General features: G+C 36.4%; 2 protein-coding genes across 2 annotated transcripts; both read left to right on the forward strand.

The window, feature by feature from the left end:
- The first annotated feature begins 4059 nt into the window (after window positions 1-4059).
- Window positions 4060-4989, forward strand: LOC130095960 (olfactory receptor 52L1-like). Its single transcript, XM_056262567.1, has one exon. It carries the CDS (start codon window positions 4060-4062, stop codon window positions 4987-4989), a length of 930 nt encoding a protein of 309 aa, XP_056118542.1.
- Window positions 4990-11489: 6500 nt separating this feature from the next.
- LOC130095963 (putative gustatory receptor clone PTE03) lies at window positions 11490-12532 on the forward strand. The gene has a single exon (XM_056262570.1). The coding sequence runs from the start codon at window positions 11543-11545 to the stop codon at window positions 12458-12460; it is 918 nt and encodes a 305-aa protein (XP_056118545.1). The 5' UTR covers window positions 11490-11542; the 3' UTR covers window positions 12461-12532.
- The last annotated feature ends 6977 nt before the right edge of the window (window positions 12533-19509 follow it).

Here is a 19509-nt window from a genome sequence, read left to right on the forward strand (position 1 = left end):
ACAAATCCTAAACTGACGGCACAAATATATTGGAAAAATAGTAGCCCACTGTGAAAGTAGCCTATCGGTTCATTATTTGGAAACCTTCCTAAACAAAGTTATGTTATGAATATGTATGCTCAGTGTGTAGAGAAAGATAAAGTGGATTGTAGAACTACTACAATTAGAAAAAGCAAAATTATATCTTGGCTGTAGATTGGGTACTCATATGTAGACCTATAAAATGTATTTTCACAAAATATATTATAGTGACAACATATATTATATTCACAGTAAAGCTGTTTTTAACTTGATTGGCAGTTGTGATTGGGACGTTAGGTAGGGCTTGGCCTATGGACTTTCTAAACAGTGTCCCACCATTTTGTCATTATATTTCAATTATAATTAGCCTATATTTCAAACAATGCATACCTTGCTTAGATGGCCCAGCAGTGTCAGTAGCAGGCCTAGGGGGGGTGCTATCCTCTGCACCCTGCAGAATGGCAGGATGAGTGCTTCTCAAATAGCGCATCATGGATGATGTATTGTTCCCACACCACACATGTACAGCATCTCTTCTGTGGAGCCTCCATTTGTATCTATCTATCTATCTATCTATCTATCTATCTATCTATCTATCTATCTATCTATCTATCTATCTATCTATCTATCTATTAAACTATTCATCTATGTATCTATCTATAAATCTATCTGTCTATATATATTTCTATCTATGCATCTATTAATGTGTCACTATACTCTATCTGTCTCTCAGTCAATGTGTAGCCTACATTTAAATGGAAGCCTAAATATAACTAAACAAATCGCACTATAAATGTCACTATATCACCAAAAATCTGCTATCTCAAAACCAAATTCCGCTCACAAAAACCCACGATGTGAAAATGCGTTGACTTCACTTTTATACTGTGTGATTGTATGATCTGTTCCCGACCGACCTATCAATCAAACCCTGACTCGGCGGAGCACTCCACCTGTTGAAACACTCAGAAGCTTTATTTAGCCGTAGTCACGTGACGTGGGTGTTTTGAATCACGCTTCGGATCAGTGTTTCGAATCATCTGCGCTTCGGGATCTCGCAAAGCTTCGGAACGTCTGTTTCGCGTCAGCCATCCCTAATTCTTGCCTGTTTCCTGGATTCAGCCTTAGCCTAGCCCTTTGGACTCTGTTTGTACCTCGTTTGGATTTTTGCTGTTTACCTGGATTATCTCTCTTTGCCTTGTCCCCTGTTGGATATTTTTCGCCGATCGTCTACCCCCGCTTGCCCTAAGGATTACTCTGTGTCATGCCTCTGCCATACCCGTTTGCTGTTTATTGACCTAGCCTGTATTAAGACCATGTTTTGGAATAAAGCCTTGCATATGGATCCGCACGTCTCTCGTCTTGTTCGCCCCGTTACAGCTACAGCGTTTGAGTCACAGATACATTACACATTGCATGAAAGGTAATATTTCGAAAAAGCATAATAGGGGCACTTTAAAATCCAACAACTCTTACATTATCATCACATCTCGTGCACCACTGAGTGATAAGGCTGCCTTATGGATCCCTAAAATTCGAATCCACCTTTTATGTATTCAAATGTAAATTTTTATTTTAAATTCAACGAATATTCGAAATTCAAATTTTTATTTGACAGCCCACAGTGAAGCCCTAAGGTCCATGGCTGAATTTGAAAGAGGAGGTCAGAGAGGGAGGCTGGGTGGCAATCTTTGAAGACACAGGAGACTTGGAGCTGGGCGGGACCAGCGGAGACACAGAAGACTTGGAGCTGGATGGGACGAGCGGGGATGGAAGACCTTTTCCAGTTCATAAAGACCGTTTGCAGAGGCCAGCTGCAGCCCACCCTAGGCAGCTTTCCTCCATGCCCTCATACATCATTTAGCAGCCCCACGGGGATGAACAATGTTGCCGGCTCACACACCTGGTCAGACTGACTGTGGGGTTCAGGCTTAAGGCCTGTTCACACCGGGACGAATTTTGCGCGCGATATTCCCCGAAGTTTAACGCCTCGTGACTAAACAAAGGGCGCCAATGTGAGTGTGCACACCGACACGAAAAACGCCACGCGTAAAAGCGTCATTTTTTTAAAAACGCCTCGGGTTCGTCTTTTTAGTTTGACGCGCCGCGTCAAAAACTATCCAACCAATGAGATTGGCGCTTTTGCTCACGTGTCTGGAGCTTCTGAAGTTACAGTAAAACACAACTTGGGGGCGCTCAAACAAAAAACGGTCTTGCCGAGCACACATACGTAACGGCGAAGAAGATATACGCCAAGTAGCGTCTACACTGCCGGGAAGAAATAAGACGAGGAAGATGCAAGGCAAGATGAATGTAGAGCTGCTGGTCTCGTTGCTGTCGGAACATAAAGAACTATATGACAAACGCGACAGCGACTACAAAAATCTTGATAAAAGAGAATGTTATGGAGTGGTATTGCAGAGCAAATGGGCGCCATCTAATGTCAGGGAATGAATTTGCATGTTCACTCGGCTCATCGTCAGCGAAAATCGCATGGGTTTGAACACAAAAAACGCATTGAAAAACGCTGCCGAATAACGCCCGGTGTGTACGAGCCTTTAGGGTGGTAGCTGGCTCAGTTCTTCTATCTGGCTTGTACATCACGGCAGGCTCAGGCTCTCCATCTGGGTGGGCTCAGGTGTTCACTAATTGCAGAGTGGGGGAGGTGCTGGCTTGGTTCTGGGTCTGGAGTGGGGCTGGTGACGTCCTCCTCGGCTGGACAGATGGTGATCCACAGTTCACCAGCACCCATTCCACAAATTCTGTGAAATCCTCTCAAAGACCATTCCATGGTAGGTGTGCCTAGGCACGGCAAATCCAAAAAATGTCTAGTGTAACGTCCTTCTGCTCAAGTCAAGAGGATTTGGACGTCGGGTAGGTCCATTGTGAGGGGGCAGAGGGACAAAGAAAGAAAAATGCTGCAAAAATTGTATCCCGAAAGCATCGTTAGCCAACTATGGTCACAAGTTCCATCATTACCAATTAAGTTCAATGGGAATTTGCGATAGTTGGATAACGATGCTTTCGGGAAACGCACTCTTGGTCAGGTATTTTGTCAGGCGCTGTTTAGGTAAGCGGACAATCACAAAGGATAACAAAAGGAGTCTTTAATAGTAAATTCCACTAGGAACACATCTCAGTGAAAAAGCTCAGGAAATAACCATGCTTAACATAAACAATACCAAGCGCTGAAAAAGGAAACGGATGGCTTAAATACACAGGAGAGTAATCAACTGAACAAATTCAGAGGCAGAGAACTAATAAACAACCAAGGTGACTAACTAGGGAACACAGGCAAACCAAAAGAGGGAAAAAAGTAACAAAAACACAATGGAACTAAACCAAAACAGAACATGCATCTTACAATTAAGGCCTATCATAGCAAGTCTTACATGTTCTCTGCTGTCTAGTGATATTAGCAATTATTTGCTTTGTGCACATTATTCTAAATCAATTTAGTAAGAAAGTACCTTCTACATGAAAAATGTTTTCATTGTATATAACTGGTTTCATATGTAGTGTTGGACCTGATATATTGTTAAGAATATGGTTGGACGTAGAAGTTTACAAAAGTAGAATTCTACCTGTGGGTATAGATTGACATTGGCAGTTATTTTAACTTAAGAAAAAAATTGTCTTTTGAGAGCTTGTTAAAACTGTTTTCAATGTTTGTGGTCAAGGCTATTACCATGAGACCAGTGTCCATATATAGCAAACCAAATCAAACCTTTACAAAACACAACTGGAAACATGCTACCCGATAACATGGTAAGAGTTCAACTGCCTTTGTAACTGAAAAACAACAACAACAACAACAACGATGTATGCTACTGTTAAATATTTAGGTATTTCATGTCCACAAATACAAAACAGCTAAACAAATGTCTTTTAAAAAATGATAACACTCTGATAACTGTGTAAATTAAGTGCTCTTTCATCTGCATGTCATTAAGACCATGATGGTGAAATCGAATGCATTTTTTGTTTTCAATAAATTAATAATAATAACAACTGCATAATAATTGCATATCATTCCAGATGCAGCCACCACTGGAAAATGAATCCATTGTCTTAGTATTTACACTCTCTGGACTTAATGAAACAATGGAAAACAGATTTGTGTTTTTTACCCTCACTGCACTGTTTTATCCCCTAATGGTGTTTTGTAATGTAACTATCATTTTTACTATAATTTCGTATAAGAAACTTCATGAGCCGATGTATGTGTTTTTATGTAATTTGTGTATAAATGCACTTTATGGCACTGCTGGATTCTACCCTAAATTCTTGTATGATTTATTAGCTGAAGATCACATGATTTCTTATGCTGGATGTCTGATTCAGATTTTTGTCATTTATTCATTTGCCTTGTGTGACATTTCAACATTAACAGTGATGGCATATGACAGATATGTGGCAATATGTAGACCACTTGAGTATCATTCAATAATGACCAATCAGAGGGTTCTTGAATGGATCCTTTTCTGCTGGCTGGCCCCATTTTTTTGCATGTCTGTTTTAATTGTATTACTTTCTAGACTCACTTTATGTGGCGCTACTATTGAAAAGGTATATTGTGAGATTTGGGCAGTTGCAAAACTTTCTTGTTTTTCTACAACAGTAAATAATGTGTTTGGGTTCACTGTTATTCTTCTATACTTAGGACATGGTGTATTGATATATTGCTCCTATTTTCAGTTGATTAGAAAGTGCATGAAGTCAATAGAGGTCAGACACAAATTCATGCAAACATGTGTGCCACATCTGCTTTCATTGATCAATGTGACTGTTGCTTTGCTGTTTGATGTGCTATACAGTCGTTATGGCTCAAAGAATGTGCCTCAAGGTTTGCGTAATTTCATGGCCCTGGAATTCCTACTTATACCACCCATTTTAAACCCTTTTATTTATGGACTAAATCTGACAACAGTACGCCAGCAAGTTATGAGACTGTTTTTCAAGAAATAAGTAGGAATATCTCAGGAATTCAAAAGACCATATGCTTTTCTTCTTTTAGAATGCTTGCAATCTGAATGTTTTAAAATAAAATTCATAGAGGTTGTTTTAAATAATTATTTTATGGAAATCATTGTTTTGTAATACAAAAAGCAATATAAAAAGTTAGTATGCCACAAGAAATGAAATGAGGAGCCTAAACTCCCCTTAACCACAGCAACATTTCTGTACTGCGCAGCTTCTGCTGGCCTATTGCTTCTTTAAAAATGGGAGCATAAATATTTTAAAAGCCAAAGATTTAAAAAAAAAAACCTTTATAATAATAATCACAATAAACAATTCTTCTGCCAATAGTTTGTAATTTGGCACACCAATGGGCCAATTTGTGTGACCACATATTTTCTCTGTTATACATTTTCTTTGACCACTCACTCAAGATCCAATATTTTTTAGAGCTGGAAATATTGTTTTATAATAACAAAATGTGTGATTGACAGAAAAACAACAACAACAACAACAACAACAACAACAACCTCATCAACAAACTTGTTTATCAAGATGTTTTATTATTACCAGACAAACCATGACTTTGTCAAAAAATAACTGAACATGTTTCTTGCTTGAAGGAATACACACTCTGGCATTGAACATGTTACATGTCATGCAATATTCCAAATCCTTATTAATCAGTCAGTTTCAACACATTAACCATTAATCAGTTTATTATTAGTAGTAAAATAACCAGTAAGTAAAATATATCAATGTGCATAATATAGCAATGTGCATATAGCTGTATGTAATAAACTTTGTTGACCTACAATAAGTATTTTTTCTGCAGAAATGATTGTCTGGCCAGGCATCCAGTAAACCAAATCCATGAGAAGCTTTTATATTGTCGGTATTCTTGTACATGGATATTGTCAAAGGTAACTAGCATAAGGAAATTATTAGCTAATATTTTTGTATGGACAACTTTTTCCTATTAGCCTATCTATTGAATACAGCTAATCAAAGTTTCAAATCTACAACCCAGGAAATAATTACCAATTAACACTTTATTTTTATACCACACTCCGGTTTCCTCCACAGTCTGAAGACATGCAGATCAAATGAACTCTAGATTCCAAATTGTCTGTAGATGAGTGTGAATGTGTTTGTCTGTCAGCCCTGTATTGACAGCGTAATTGTCCAGGGGTGCGTTTCTTAAAGCCAACTATGGCCCCAGGGTGTCCCTCCCATTGATATGCTGGTATAGACTACAGAGTATCAGGTATATAAAATAGATTTTTAAACAAAATAAAACAACCTGACTCAACCAGAACTCGAAATTGGGATCTCCTTGCTGGGAACCCAACAGTGCTAACCACTGAACCATCTTTATCCATTACCATAAACTGATAACCATAGGCCAAAGAAAAAAGCATCTGGTTGAGAGTAGACGCTAAACAAAAATATAGGTATTTTAAGACTATACCAGCAGATGGAGACCACAAGTGATGAGGGAAACTGCTGAGTAAGGTTTGAGAGTGATTAATTGGTACCACATGGTTAACCCTTAAACGCATACCTCGGGTCTTTAGTGACCCTGGACATCATTCACTACCCTCCTCCTCACTCGTCTTTTTAAAGTTAAACATCAAACTTCTTAGTATTCCTCAATCAAATAATTATAAACAATAGATAATAGTATACAATAAAATAATGCCTGTTTTCCAATTAATTTTTTTGCAAAATAGGGAATGTATAGGGTCACTAACTACCTGAGGTGTTTAGCTGTAAGTATTTATTTTCTGCACAACAATAATTGCATTAATTGATAAGTTCAATTCACCTTTATTCCACAAGGTGGCAATGTCTTATACACAATGATGAAGTGACGTTTCACTCATAGTTACCGCATGCGAAAAACAAAAGAATAGGAAGTATCATCAGAAAAACTTGAAATGGCTCTGATTTACAGCAGAGAAAGTACTGAACGCAATCAAATATTAGTGTCGCTGTCACTTTATGGGGGATCTGATGAAGAAGCTGTCAGCGATCAAATTATTGATTTTGAAGATGTTGAAAATTATAGTTTTGAGAATATGTTTGAGACAGCAAATATGAGCCAGATGCTGAAAGTACTGGGAAATGAGCTCTGACGAGGTATAACGGATCCACTGGAGGCAAGCTTATTGAGAATCCAAGTGCAGTTTATTACAAATAAGATCAAACATGAAACAAAAACATGGTGTGGCATGAAAACTCAAATGAAGACATGAACATTAACACGCCTCTTTGCACATTTTATTTTATCCGGGAGTGACGAGAGGTGACGCACTGCCAAGATGGCGACGGCCAAACCCGCCCACTTTAGGCTTCAAAAACGCTCTTCAGAAACCTACGGGTGACGTCACGGACACTACGTCCATATTTTTTTACAGTCTATGAATGGAATGCACTGCTGATGTGTGATGTCTTTGTGAGCAGGGTGCGCGGAGGTATGGAAATACATAGGAAATACACCCGATGAAAATACATTGGGTATTTTCATAAGAATAATGTATATTAAGAATGAGCATAATGAGCATAGCGCACTTACATTATCAACATTTGTACAACACTTACATTATATAGCTATACTGATTCAACAGTGATGAACATCAAAGTGCGGTTTGACACTTATGCCGAGTTCACACTGCATGATTTTCAAACTCGTCAGATCACTGTTCTTTTCACACTGCATGACTATCTGGGGTAGCATTCAGTCACTGCTGTTTGCATATCGCACAATGAATCAGCGACAGGGGGTTTCACATTACACGACTTTGCGATAAGAAGAATCGCAGACAACTCTGTCTGGTCGCAAACTGTTTCACATCCAAACACACGCGAGAAGTGATAAGGAAACAACACAAGATCACGCATGCATGAGACCAGAGTTCTTGTGCGAGACTGGAATTGTTATTTAAAATTATAGCCCACAAGAAGCTTTCGATCCAAATTGTCTGTGTGACAAAAAAAAAAGATTATGGAGGAGACGCGGAGAGCAATGCTTGTGTGTTCTGCAAAGAAAGTTGGAGGTAAATAAATAATCTGTTAATGTGCTGCTTGCGGCTGATTAAGCAAATGGTTGTGCTTTGTTCCGTCCTTCGGATGAGACGTTAAACCGAGGCCCTGACTCTCTGTGGTCATTAAAAATCCCATGGCACTTCTCGTAAAGAGTAGGGGTGTTACCCCGGTGTCCTGGCCACATTCCACCCATTGGCCCCTGCCAATCATGGCCTCCTAATAATCCCCATCCACTGAATTGGCTCTATCACTCTCTCTCCTCTCCAACTATAGCTGGTGTGTGGTGAGCGCACTGGCGCCGTTGTACTGTGGCTGCCGTCGCATCATCCAAGTGGATGCTGCACACTGGTGCTGGTTGAGGAGAGAACCCCTGATATGATTGTAAAAGCGCTTTGGGTGTACAGTAGTACATATGAAAGCGCTATATAAATGCCTCATTCATTCATTCATTCATTCATTCATTCATTCATTCATCCCCAAACTTCCCGCAGGGGGCATGGACGTGGCTTCTGACATCACACTTGGATGTGGGCCGGGTGTCCACCGCAGACTGCAGCAAGGCACTTCTCCTCCAGCTGGAATGGAAGTTTTGATTGGTTTTGCACTCTAAACAGACAGACCAGTCTGAAAATACAGCTAGAGGTCTGGACCTCGGGCATCTCAATGGTGAGTACGGCCCTGCCTGTCTGTTATTGCACTCCTGTAGTTTGAAAAGTGCCTGTCAATGCCAGCTAGCCCTGTTGCTCTGTCGTCCCTTTTGTTGTTTTGAGTATGAGTACACAGCAAAATCACCAGTGTTAAATTAAAACTGCTCAGTGTTTATATGAGTCCACACTCAGATAGTGTTCAATTAACACTGAAGCAGTGCTAAATTTAATGAGATAATTAAGTAATTAATTGAGTGATAATTGAGCATTATCGACGACACCTGATGTTAACAAGCAGAATCACTGAAGGAGAAAATCGTAATTGGTATGTTACCATTATGGAGATCAGTGTTTGCTTTAGTTGGGCTCTTGACCCTTACATCATTAACTTTAGTTCTTTGTTTGGCTGCTATACCTGCCAGATGAACAAAGAGAAAAGGTGATATGATGGTGTTGGTTGTGTTTTAACATAATCAATAGTTGGCCTGAATCACTGAACTCATTGAGAGCATAATTTCAGAGTTAAGTTTACCTTATGGATTATAGCAGCACTGTCATTGTAGAGTATGCATTTTTTTAGCCTTTTCAATTCAATCTAAATGATCAAATCATTACAAAAACAAACAAAAAAAAACCTTAAAAAGTATTTCAGGTAGGCACATACAGACATCAAGAATTAGGGTATGAATCTCAACAATGGTGACGAACAGATGACCTCTGAACATAAGCTCATTATTTATTCATGCAGCAATGCATGATGGGAGCCATGAATGAGATTTGATTGGTGGCATCCAGAATACACTGCAAAATGCTTTATAATTGTCACCATTGTTGAGAGTCACAGGCTGGTTCTTGATGTCTGTTTAAAAAAGAAAAAAAAAAGATTTGTATGTGATTAAGTTTTAAGAAATGATTTGGATTACATTCTAAAAGTTGCAAATATTATGATTTTCAAGGACAGTGCAACTATAATCAATAAAGTAAATGTAACTCAGAAATTGGCCTCTATTCAGGTCAAATGATTGTGAGATAATGATAATGTTAAAACACAACCAACAACATCAAATCACCTTTTCTCTTTGATCATCTGGCTGTTATAACTCAGGTACAGCAGCCAAACAAAGAACTAAAGTTAAAGACTTAAGGGTCAAGAGACCAACTAAAGCAAACACTGATCTCCATAATGGTAACATGCCAATTACGATTTTCTCCTTCAGTGATTCTGCTTGTTAACATCAGGAGTCTTCGATAATGCTCAATTATCACTCAATTAATCACTTAATTATCTCATTAACTTTGGCACTGCTCTGACACTCTCTGAGTGTGGACTCATATAAACACTGAGCAGTGTTAATTTAACACTGGTGATTTTGCTGTGTATGTAGTGTCAAATTCAGGTCATTTGCATTGAAGCAGCAATGAAGATGTCCCTGAATGTGGCATTAATAGTGTCAATCCAATTGGCTCTTCAGTATGTCCGCCCAAACAACTGGGCCATTGACCTGCAGCAAGAGATGTCTCTGACTGTCTTCTCCTGAGTGGGAGGCAATAAAGAAGTATATCTAAGAGGCCATACTTCTTCCTCACAAGCTAAAAAAAGAAAGAAAAAGAAGGGGGAAAAATGACTACACCGTGTTGTCAGTGCTGCTGACCTTTTACTTATGTTCCACATCTCTTTCTTGTACATTTCTGGTGATTGCTCTCGTGCTCATGCTTGTAACACTTTTCGATTATATGACTGGAATAAATAGACACAAATAATAAATAAACTAATTAGACAAAAACATACTTAAATACATGAAGAATGAAAACTATCACAGAACAGATTAACATAAATCAGTTTCAGTAACTGAGAACTTCCACATGATTCCAAGCATGTACCATTCAACACTATAATCAAAATATTAAGAGAGGTGCACATTACTAAATTATTCACAGATCAATATCACAACCTGCTGGCGAAGGCTGTGTTAAGACATACCCTTTGCCATTTAAAAGACGAACACAACTGAGAACATGGTGTATGAATTAATAGTACCATATTCCCATTGACACTTTACATATTATGTAAAAATGTATTTTCAACTAAAAGACTCACAACCTCATTAGTTGCATCTGTATTTGCCCACCAGACTGCACATTTTCAGCCAACACAAATTGTGGTGTTACATTCTTACATATTCAGACTTCAAAGTATGTAATTTGAAGCAAAGTGTTCAATAGATTGCAGTCATCAGTGAGTTCCAATAATTTAACCCACTGTGTCACATTTTTAATTTGTTTAGTTAATGCTGTTTATGCAAATCAAGCCACAGCAGTGGGGTCTTCAGAGACGTGTTTTATGCTATAAAAAAAGCATGTATTGTGACTCGTAGGTCTTCTTAAACAGAGCATGCATAGGCTGGACCTAATTCTCTGCACATTCACACATTAGTTGAAGATAAAGTGTTGGTAATGTCAGATCGTTTCACAGAAGGTATTTCTGGTAATGCAATTTCATATTCATGTAGATTGTTAAACTGACTGAATAATTCACACAGTAATTCATATTCACATGATGTATTAAACATTGTGGCTACAATTATCCTAAGCAGATAAGCATGAAAACAAGTTACACTTTGAGGATACATTTTAATGAGTAATATTAATTAACTACATGTACTTATATGGGGTTAGAGTTAGGATTAGCTTTGGTTCAGTTGCATGTAATTATGGATAATTTATATTATTACTATTTTAACTACATGTAGCATGTGTAACAAGGACACTGTAAAGTATCTGTCAAATCTTTTTAAAGGCAAAAATCACATGAACTGTGTCTGCTTTCATCCACAGGTCAATGAATCCATCCTTTGCTTTTAGAAAAAATGGAAAATGGAACAAACTTTTACTTGATGTTGTTTGAAAATATTGGGTACATAAGATATGCATTCTTCAGTTTGGGAATTATTCTATACTGTGCTATTATATTATTTAATGGCTTTATAATTCTTGCAATTTATCTGGAAAGGACTTTACACCTGCCCATGTACATTCTGATTTCATGTTTGTCCATCAACTCTGTGTTTGGAACAGCTGCTTTTTTCCCAAGGTTACTGACAGATTTGGTGTCTGATACACACTTGTTGTCCCGTGCAGCATGCCTCTTACAGGCTTTTGTCATTTATTCATATGCATCAAATGAAAATACAATATTAATGATAATGGCATTTGACAGATATGTAGCAATCTGTAAACCTTTACAATACAGCAGCATAATGACTCCCAGGATTGTATCTGTTTTAATAGCTATAAGCTGGATTTATCCAATGCTTTGTGTTGGTATTGCTGGTATTTTAAATGCCAGACTGACTATGTGTGGTAACAAACTGTGGAAAGTGTATTGTCACAACTGGGAAATAGTCAAGCTTTCTTGTGAAAACACTATTATAAATAATGTTTTTGGCTTTTTCATAGTGACCACAACTGTTATTATGCCTTTCACTTTTATATTATATTCCTATGTTAGAATTCTTATCATTTGTACAAAAAGTTCAGCAGAGTTCAGGAGAAAAGCATATCAAACTTGTGTTCCACACATAGTCATCCTTTTAAATTTCTCTATTGCTCTTTTTTGTGAGGTCACTTTGAGTCGGGTCACGACTTTGGATCTCCCTCTAGGCCTGTCAATTATTCTTTCACTGCAGTTTCTTATTGTACCACCCATCCTGAACCCTCTTGTTTATGGTTTAAATTTTCCTGAAATTCGCAAAAAAATTATATGTATTATAAAAGCATCCAAATAGATGTGTTTTTGATGTAATATATACTATACAGGATTGGATTTCTCATAAGCATCATATGTTTATCGTGGAGACCATTGGTGGCAATGGTTCTGCGGTAAACCCTAATGTTGTCTTTACTTAAACAATCAAGTGTACTTGACTAAACATTACTTTAAATTTAGCATTTTGGCCCTGTCACTCAAAAATATAAGTTCAAATAACTTATTTACCTTCAAAATACATAAACTTAAGATTTCAAGTGCTGTGAGCTCAAAATCCTGATTAATCCTTACTAAAGGTCATTTTCACAAATGTTGTTTTCTTGACTGTGAAATGAATACATTCATACATGCTTTCTTCAAGTGCAAGGTGTCATTCTTATTTTACCAGAAAACAAATGGCTTTCATTATATTACAATTATTGATCGTAATGGAAATGAACAGATTTTTATTTTTTAAATCTGATACTTTAAACTTGATAAATAAACTTTAATACCCATATACAAGTGTTTTTGTAATACAGTACACCTCCAGTGTTTAATTTACACTGTTCAGTGTTTATATGAGTCCACACTCAAGAGTGTTATAAGTAACACTGAACCAGTGTTAAAGTTAATGAGATAATTAAGTGATTAATTGAGTGATGATTGAGCGTCATTTGTACAAGTTCTGAAAGTTAACACTGAAAACACTAATAAGTTGATTGAACTCAATTGATTTGAGTAAACTCGTTCCCTCAATTTAATTGAGTAATGGGGTCTCCCAAAACGTGCATATTTAAGTGTACTTAACTTGGTGCTTATGTAGACTTGACTTAAATTGTTTAGTTCACCAAACTTGATGATTATTTAATGTACTTAAACAATAAAGTTAACTTAACTTAGTGTTGATTTCAAGTGTACTTGTATATTTAAGTGCACAGCAAAATCCCCAGTGTTAAATTAACACTGCTCAGTGTTTATATCAGTCCACACTCAAGAGTGTTATAAGTAACACTGAAGCAGTGTTAAAGTTAATGAGATAATTAAGTGAATAATTGAGTGATGATTGAGCATTATTGAAGTTACCTGATGTTAACAAGCAGAATCACTGAAGGAGAAAACCATCATTTTTAAGGCACCGTTATGGTGATAAGTGTTTGGTTTAGTTGGGCTCTTGACCCTTTGATCATTAACTTTATATTTTGTTTGACTGCTGTAACTCAGTTATAACAGCCAGATGAACAAATGAAAAAGGTGATCTGATGGTGGTGATTGTGTTTTAACATAAGCATTATTTCACAATCTTTTGACCTGAATCCTAAACTAAACTCATTTAATACCCAATTTCTGAATTAGATTTATGTTATTAATTATAGCAACACTGTCCTTGTACAGCATTACATTTTCAACGATTACATCATAATGCAAACAATTTCTTTGAAGTTGTTCTTATACATATTACTGTATATTATTTTTAGACACACAGACATCAAGATTTAGCGTATGAATCTCAGCAATGGTGATGAACAGATAACCTCTGAACATAAGCTCATTATTTATTCATGCAGCAATGCATGATGGGAGCCATGAATGAGTTTTGATTGGTGGCACCCAGAATGCACTGCAATATGCTTTATGTCACCATTGTTGAGATTCAGAGGCTGATTCTTGATCTCTATGTGTCTAAAATAATATGATCTACATATTTTTTATTATAACAACCTTAAAAGAGAATATTTGGATTAAAATTTAAATGTTACAAATATTATATAAAATATAAACAGTGCAGGTGAACATGATTCAGCTTTATATGACTTCAAAGACTAAATTCCATTCATTATGAAATAATGATTATGTTAAAACACAATCACCACCATCAGATGACCTTTTCTATTTTTTCATCTGGTTACAACTGAGTTACAGCCATCAAACAAAATATAAAGTTAATGAGTTAAGGGTCAAGAGCCCAACTAAAGCAAACACTGATCTCCACAACGGTGACTTAAAAATTATGGTTTTGTCCTTCAGTGATTCTGCTTGTTAATATCAGGTGTCTTCAATAATGCTCAATCATCACTCAATTAATCACTTAATTATCTCATTAACTTTAACACTGCTTCAGTGTTACAGTCTACATAAGCACCAAGTTAAGTACACTTAAATATACACGTTTTGGGAGACCCCATTACTCAATTAAATTGAGGGAACGAGTTTACTCAAATCAATTGAGTTCAATCAACTTATTAGGGTTTTCAGTGTAGGCTTATGATGCTTTTGGGAAACACAACCCAGAATGTTTATGATATACAGCCAAAAATCATTGTTTAATCAAACATTGTTTTATCTCTTCTCATGCTTATAATGATAGATATTACATGTTATGAGTTTTAGCCTGCAAATTTAAGTCTGCCAGGAAATCTTTGCCACAACTATATATTTATTACAGGCCTAAACATATGATGTATTATTTAGTTTGGTTAAATGAGCAAACACTTTTACTGCATTCCTGACATGGGACAGACAGACCCTCAGTCACCTCTCAGATAACAAATACAGACATTGCCTGTAACATTAATACCAGAATAAATGCACTTAATTTAAGAAAATAATACGTTTCTCTAGTTCCCTATTTGTAAAATCCACCCCTTCATATTAACTCTTTGTTGACAGAATTTTCTGTAATTTGCTGATGTGGCCGATGTGGCCTGCCTGAACTAAAGTGATTCTTGATTTCAGTCAGGACCACTTCGCCAAGTAAATATAATTTATTACAATTATAGCATACAGTTAGTGTTGGTGGTATGGTTCTGTTCTGGGTAAAACTCCCACGCCTGTCCATGCAGCAATTCCTGGACAAATCGGGGAGAGCAGCAAGTCAAACCCCCCAAACAACCATATGCGATACCCTGAACACAACTGATGCATTTGAATGGTCAATAACAGGAATGTTATCTTAATAATATAGTTATGGGGGAAGCTTCACCCCGAGCTCAGCAAACGAGGACATGCACACAGCAAATTCCTCAGTGTTAAAGCTGCAGTCCGTAACTTTTTTCAAGTTAAAAATAATCCAAAATAATTATTTAAAAAAAAACATATTCAGCCAGTGTTCAAACCTATCTGGTTGCCGTAGCTCGATTCAAAACGGTTAGCTTGTAATAATGATTTTAATTCCAGTGGTACTGGTGGGTTTCCGCGGGAAATTCGAGCATGTCTTTGCGTCATTACGTCACATCTGTACACATAAAAAAGGAGTTTCGGCTAGCCGGCTATACTGCGCGTGAGGACGTTGACGGTGTGGAGATGTAGAGATGTATAGCCTTTTCTCACAGCACTTTACATAATTTAACTTATGGCGGATCCAGAAAGATCCAAACGACAATCATCAGTGTCAACTGGAGATTCACCAGTTATGTGAAGGGGTGTGTGAAGGGGTTCAAAACGGAAGAAGAGACACTTTTTTCTGCTGGACAAGTAAGACATTTCAATATTTCAATCGTGTAACAGTACCACAATTGTTTACTTAATTCACACAGTTATGGAGTTTCCTTTGTTGTGCCTTTCTCGTTTAGCTATTATGGAGAATATGAATTCTGAACTACAGGTAACCATAAAACACATTAAATCATGCAATGCTGATGTTGTTAACATTGACAATTTGAGAACAAAGTTATCCTATAATTTTCACGGTTCGACATGATAAGCGATCGTTAGATTTAATCAGCGCGATTTACTGCAGACAGTGCAATACATTTTTCCCCTTAGTTGATCTGAACAAAAGTGAAAGTTACTTACTTGTTCAAGAGGACATTTTCCGGTGAAAATTCTTATGTTGGTCATCCTGTACTTCCAAAAAGTAGAATGTGTGATTCTGAATGCCAGTATCCACACCGGCGCTGTGACCGACAGCCGCGACGCGCACTCTCCTCACAACATTGTGTTCATCCGCGCTGTTTCATGCCGATGTACAACTCACGTAAAATTAATAATTCCGCGAATGACTGCAATTGCAGACTTCAAACGGAGATGGCGACAAAGAGGAAAAGCTACGGACTGCAGCTTTAAAATAAGACTTAAAAGTGTGAATTATATCAACTCTGAGCAGAGTGTTAAATGGACACTGAAGCAGTGTTCAAGTTAATGAGATAAATAAGTAAATAATTGAGTGATGATTGAACATAATTGAAGACACCTGATGTTAAAAAGCAGAATCACTGAAGGAGAAAACTGGAATTTTTAAGTCACCGTTGGAAAGGTCCCACGCCGGTATAGTGTGAGGCCTGGGGGGGTTCAACCTCCTGGCTCCTTTGAGAAAACGAACGATAAGGTCATTTCACCCCAGCAACTGGCCAGCCACAGGAGCATGGTGAGCTGCCATGGCTGCCACATACACTTTGAGCGTGGATGGGGAGCGGCCCGCATCTAAAAGCTCTTGTAAGAAGGAGAGCACCACTGATAATTCGCATGAGTGGGGATCGAAGTGTCTGGCTGAGACCAGCCAGCGAATACTGACCACTTCAGAGCATAGAGGCATCTTGTAGACGGTTCTCTACACTGTAAAAAAAAATCCTAATTTTACAGAAAATAACTGTGATTTATTGACGATCATTTTCTTTCATTTTAAATTGTACTCAAAACACTGTAAAATTACAAATAATATCTGTCAAATAAAAATTCAGCTGTTATTTTAGGTATTGTGACATTAATGACAAATTGCAGTAATTCACATTTTTTATACAGGAAATTGATTGTATTTTTCATACAGTATTTTTTCTGTTTTCTTAAATTACATAAAAATGTATGTAAAATTACAAATATAATCTGTAATTAAACAGTAACAAAACAGTTAGATGATAAAACGGTCAAATGACTGGCAGCCCCCAAAAAACTGTAACATTAAAGTAAAAAATCCTAAATTAAATAAACTGAAAACACTGTGATAATTCAGGATATACCTGTAAAATAACAATCATATACCTTCAGTGAAAAAAAAAAATCTTAAAAAAAGGGTCAAATGACTGGCAGCTACGGCTGCCAAACAAAAACCATAAAATTAAAGTAAAATCTTCTAATTCAAATAAAACAAAAAAACACTGTTATTTCACAGGTATTTCCTGCATTATTATGATCATATACCTTCATTGTAAAAAAAAATCGTAAAAAAAGGGTCAAATGACTGGCAGCTACGGCTGCCAAACAAAAACCATATATTTAAAGTAAAATAACCTTATTTAAATAAAGTGCAAAAAACTTTAATAGATGTCACCATGATTGAGATCAGTGTTTGCTTTAGTTGGGCTCATGACTCTTGAGTTTCAACATTACTTTTTCTCTGGCTGCTTTAACTGTGTTTTGATGCACATTTATTATGGCAATAATTGCAAGAGAAAATATAAGATGATCTTGGTCATTTACTGATGATTTTATAGTCATCATATGATGATCTGATTCATTGATATGACAGTCAGATCTCTATTGGCTGTGAATACATTATATATAGATGGACTTTAGTGTTTTACAAAGGCAATTATTATCATACTTTTTTTCACATGATTTGTTGAAATATTGTGGGATCAGTATTAATGCAATCTCAAATTTAAAAAAATGATATATTCTACATAAATATTTTTGAGTTGGTTTATTTTGTTAGGAGTATGGAGACATCAAGAATCAACATATGAATCTCAACAATGGTGACAATCAACAAAGCCTTTTTGTGACTTTATAATAGGTCAGATTTTTTTTTCATTGTCACCATTGTTGAGATTCATACGCTAATTCTTGATGCCTGAGTGAGTCTGTATGATCCTGTCAAAACATTTTTTGCATAATGACTTCATAAAATCTTACATCAAAGCATTGTAGGATCTTCTATAGCAATACTGGCATTCTAAATTAACAATAAACATTTTACAACTTATTCAAACATTAAAAAGTCATACCAATCAGGTGGTATCAATACAGCAGACAACTGCTTGATGAATATTATCACTATTAAGTGACCAACATCATCTGATCTGAGTTTCTCTTGATTTCCTACAATAACAAATATGCATCAAAGACATGCACAGTTAAGAGAAAAACTAATGTTAATATATGAAGGGTCAAGAGCCCAACTAAAGCTAACACTGACCTCTATCATGGTGACATCAAACTTTATTATTTTCAATAAAATATCAACTTCTAAACCTCTTTTATTTCTCAATAGGAATGTTAGTATGAAAGAAGTCTGGATTGTAATAAGTGAAGATGCTGAGATCTTGAGAGATCTGTTTGTGTTTAATGTTCTGCTGGGATGTAAAGTGTTTCTGTATGGTGTGTTTTGTGTGTCACCATTGTGTTGAAGAGTAGAGCCTGAGCTTCAGTCCAGGATGAGCAGAGAAACACTGATGAAATGCTGTGTGTTGCATTATTTAACAGACAGTATCTGTGTAGTTGCTGATGACATATAATCAGTAAATCATGCGTGTAGTTTATAGCAAGATATTTACTTTTTAAAGTGAATATGTTTTTTTAATAAAAATTCAGTAAATATATATATGTGTGAAAGAACTGTGTTTCTGTTAAAAATCTTAATGAAGATTTCTGCAATAGTATTTATTATTTAAATTAGGATATTTTACATTCATTTTATGGTTTTTGTATGGCAGCCATTGCTGACAGTCATTTTACCTTTTTTTCACAGTGAAGGTATTTGATCATAATAATTCAGGAAATAACTGTAAAATAACAGTGTTTTTCTGTAAAACATTTAAGGACAAAGTTTGGAAAAGTTTTTTGCACTGAATTTAAATTAGGATATTTTACTTTATATTTACGGTTTTTGTTTGGCAGCCGTAGCAGCCATACAGGCTGCCATACAGGCTGCCTGATCTGAGGCCACCCTGGCTATTTATATAGGATAACACCGGGTAACACTTTAAAATAACTGCACGCTATTAATCATTAGTTAAGCATTAATCAACAGTTAATTCATCATTTATAAAGCATTAATAGACATTAATAAGCAGTTTATAAATACAGCTATAAATGCTTTATTCTTAATTTAAATGCATATTTATAATGTGTTTAATAATTGTATTTTCATAC

Source organism: Rhinichthys klamathensis, unplaced genomic scaffold, assembly GCF_029890125.1.
Source record: "Rhinichthys klamathensis goyatoka isolate OS25496 unplaced genomic scaffold, OSU_Roscu_1.1 h1tg000194l_1, whole genome shotgun sequence".
NCBI classification, from domain to species: domain Eukaryota; kingdom Metazoa; phylum Chordata; class Actinopteri; order Cypriniformes; family Leuciscidae; genus Rhinichthys; species Rhinichthys klamathensis.

Bases quoted from the DNA above. Each gene is read 5' to 3' on its own strand.
- LOC130095960 (XM_056262567.1), top strand. From the start codon at position 4,060: ATGCAGCCACCACTGGAAAATGAATCCATTGTCTTAGTATTTACACTC.
- LOC130095963 (XM_056262570.1), top strand. From the start codon at position 11,543: ATGGAAAATGGAACAAACTTTTACTTGATGTTGTTTGAAAATATTGGG.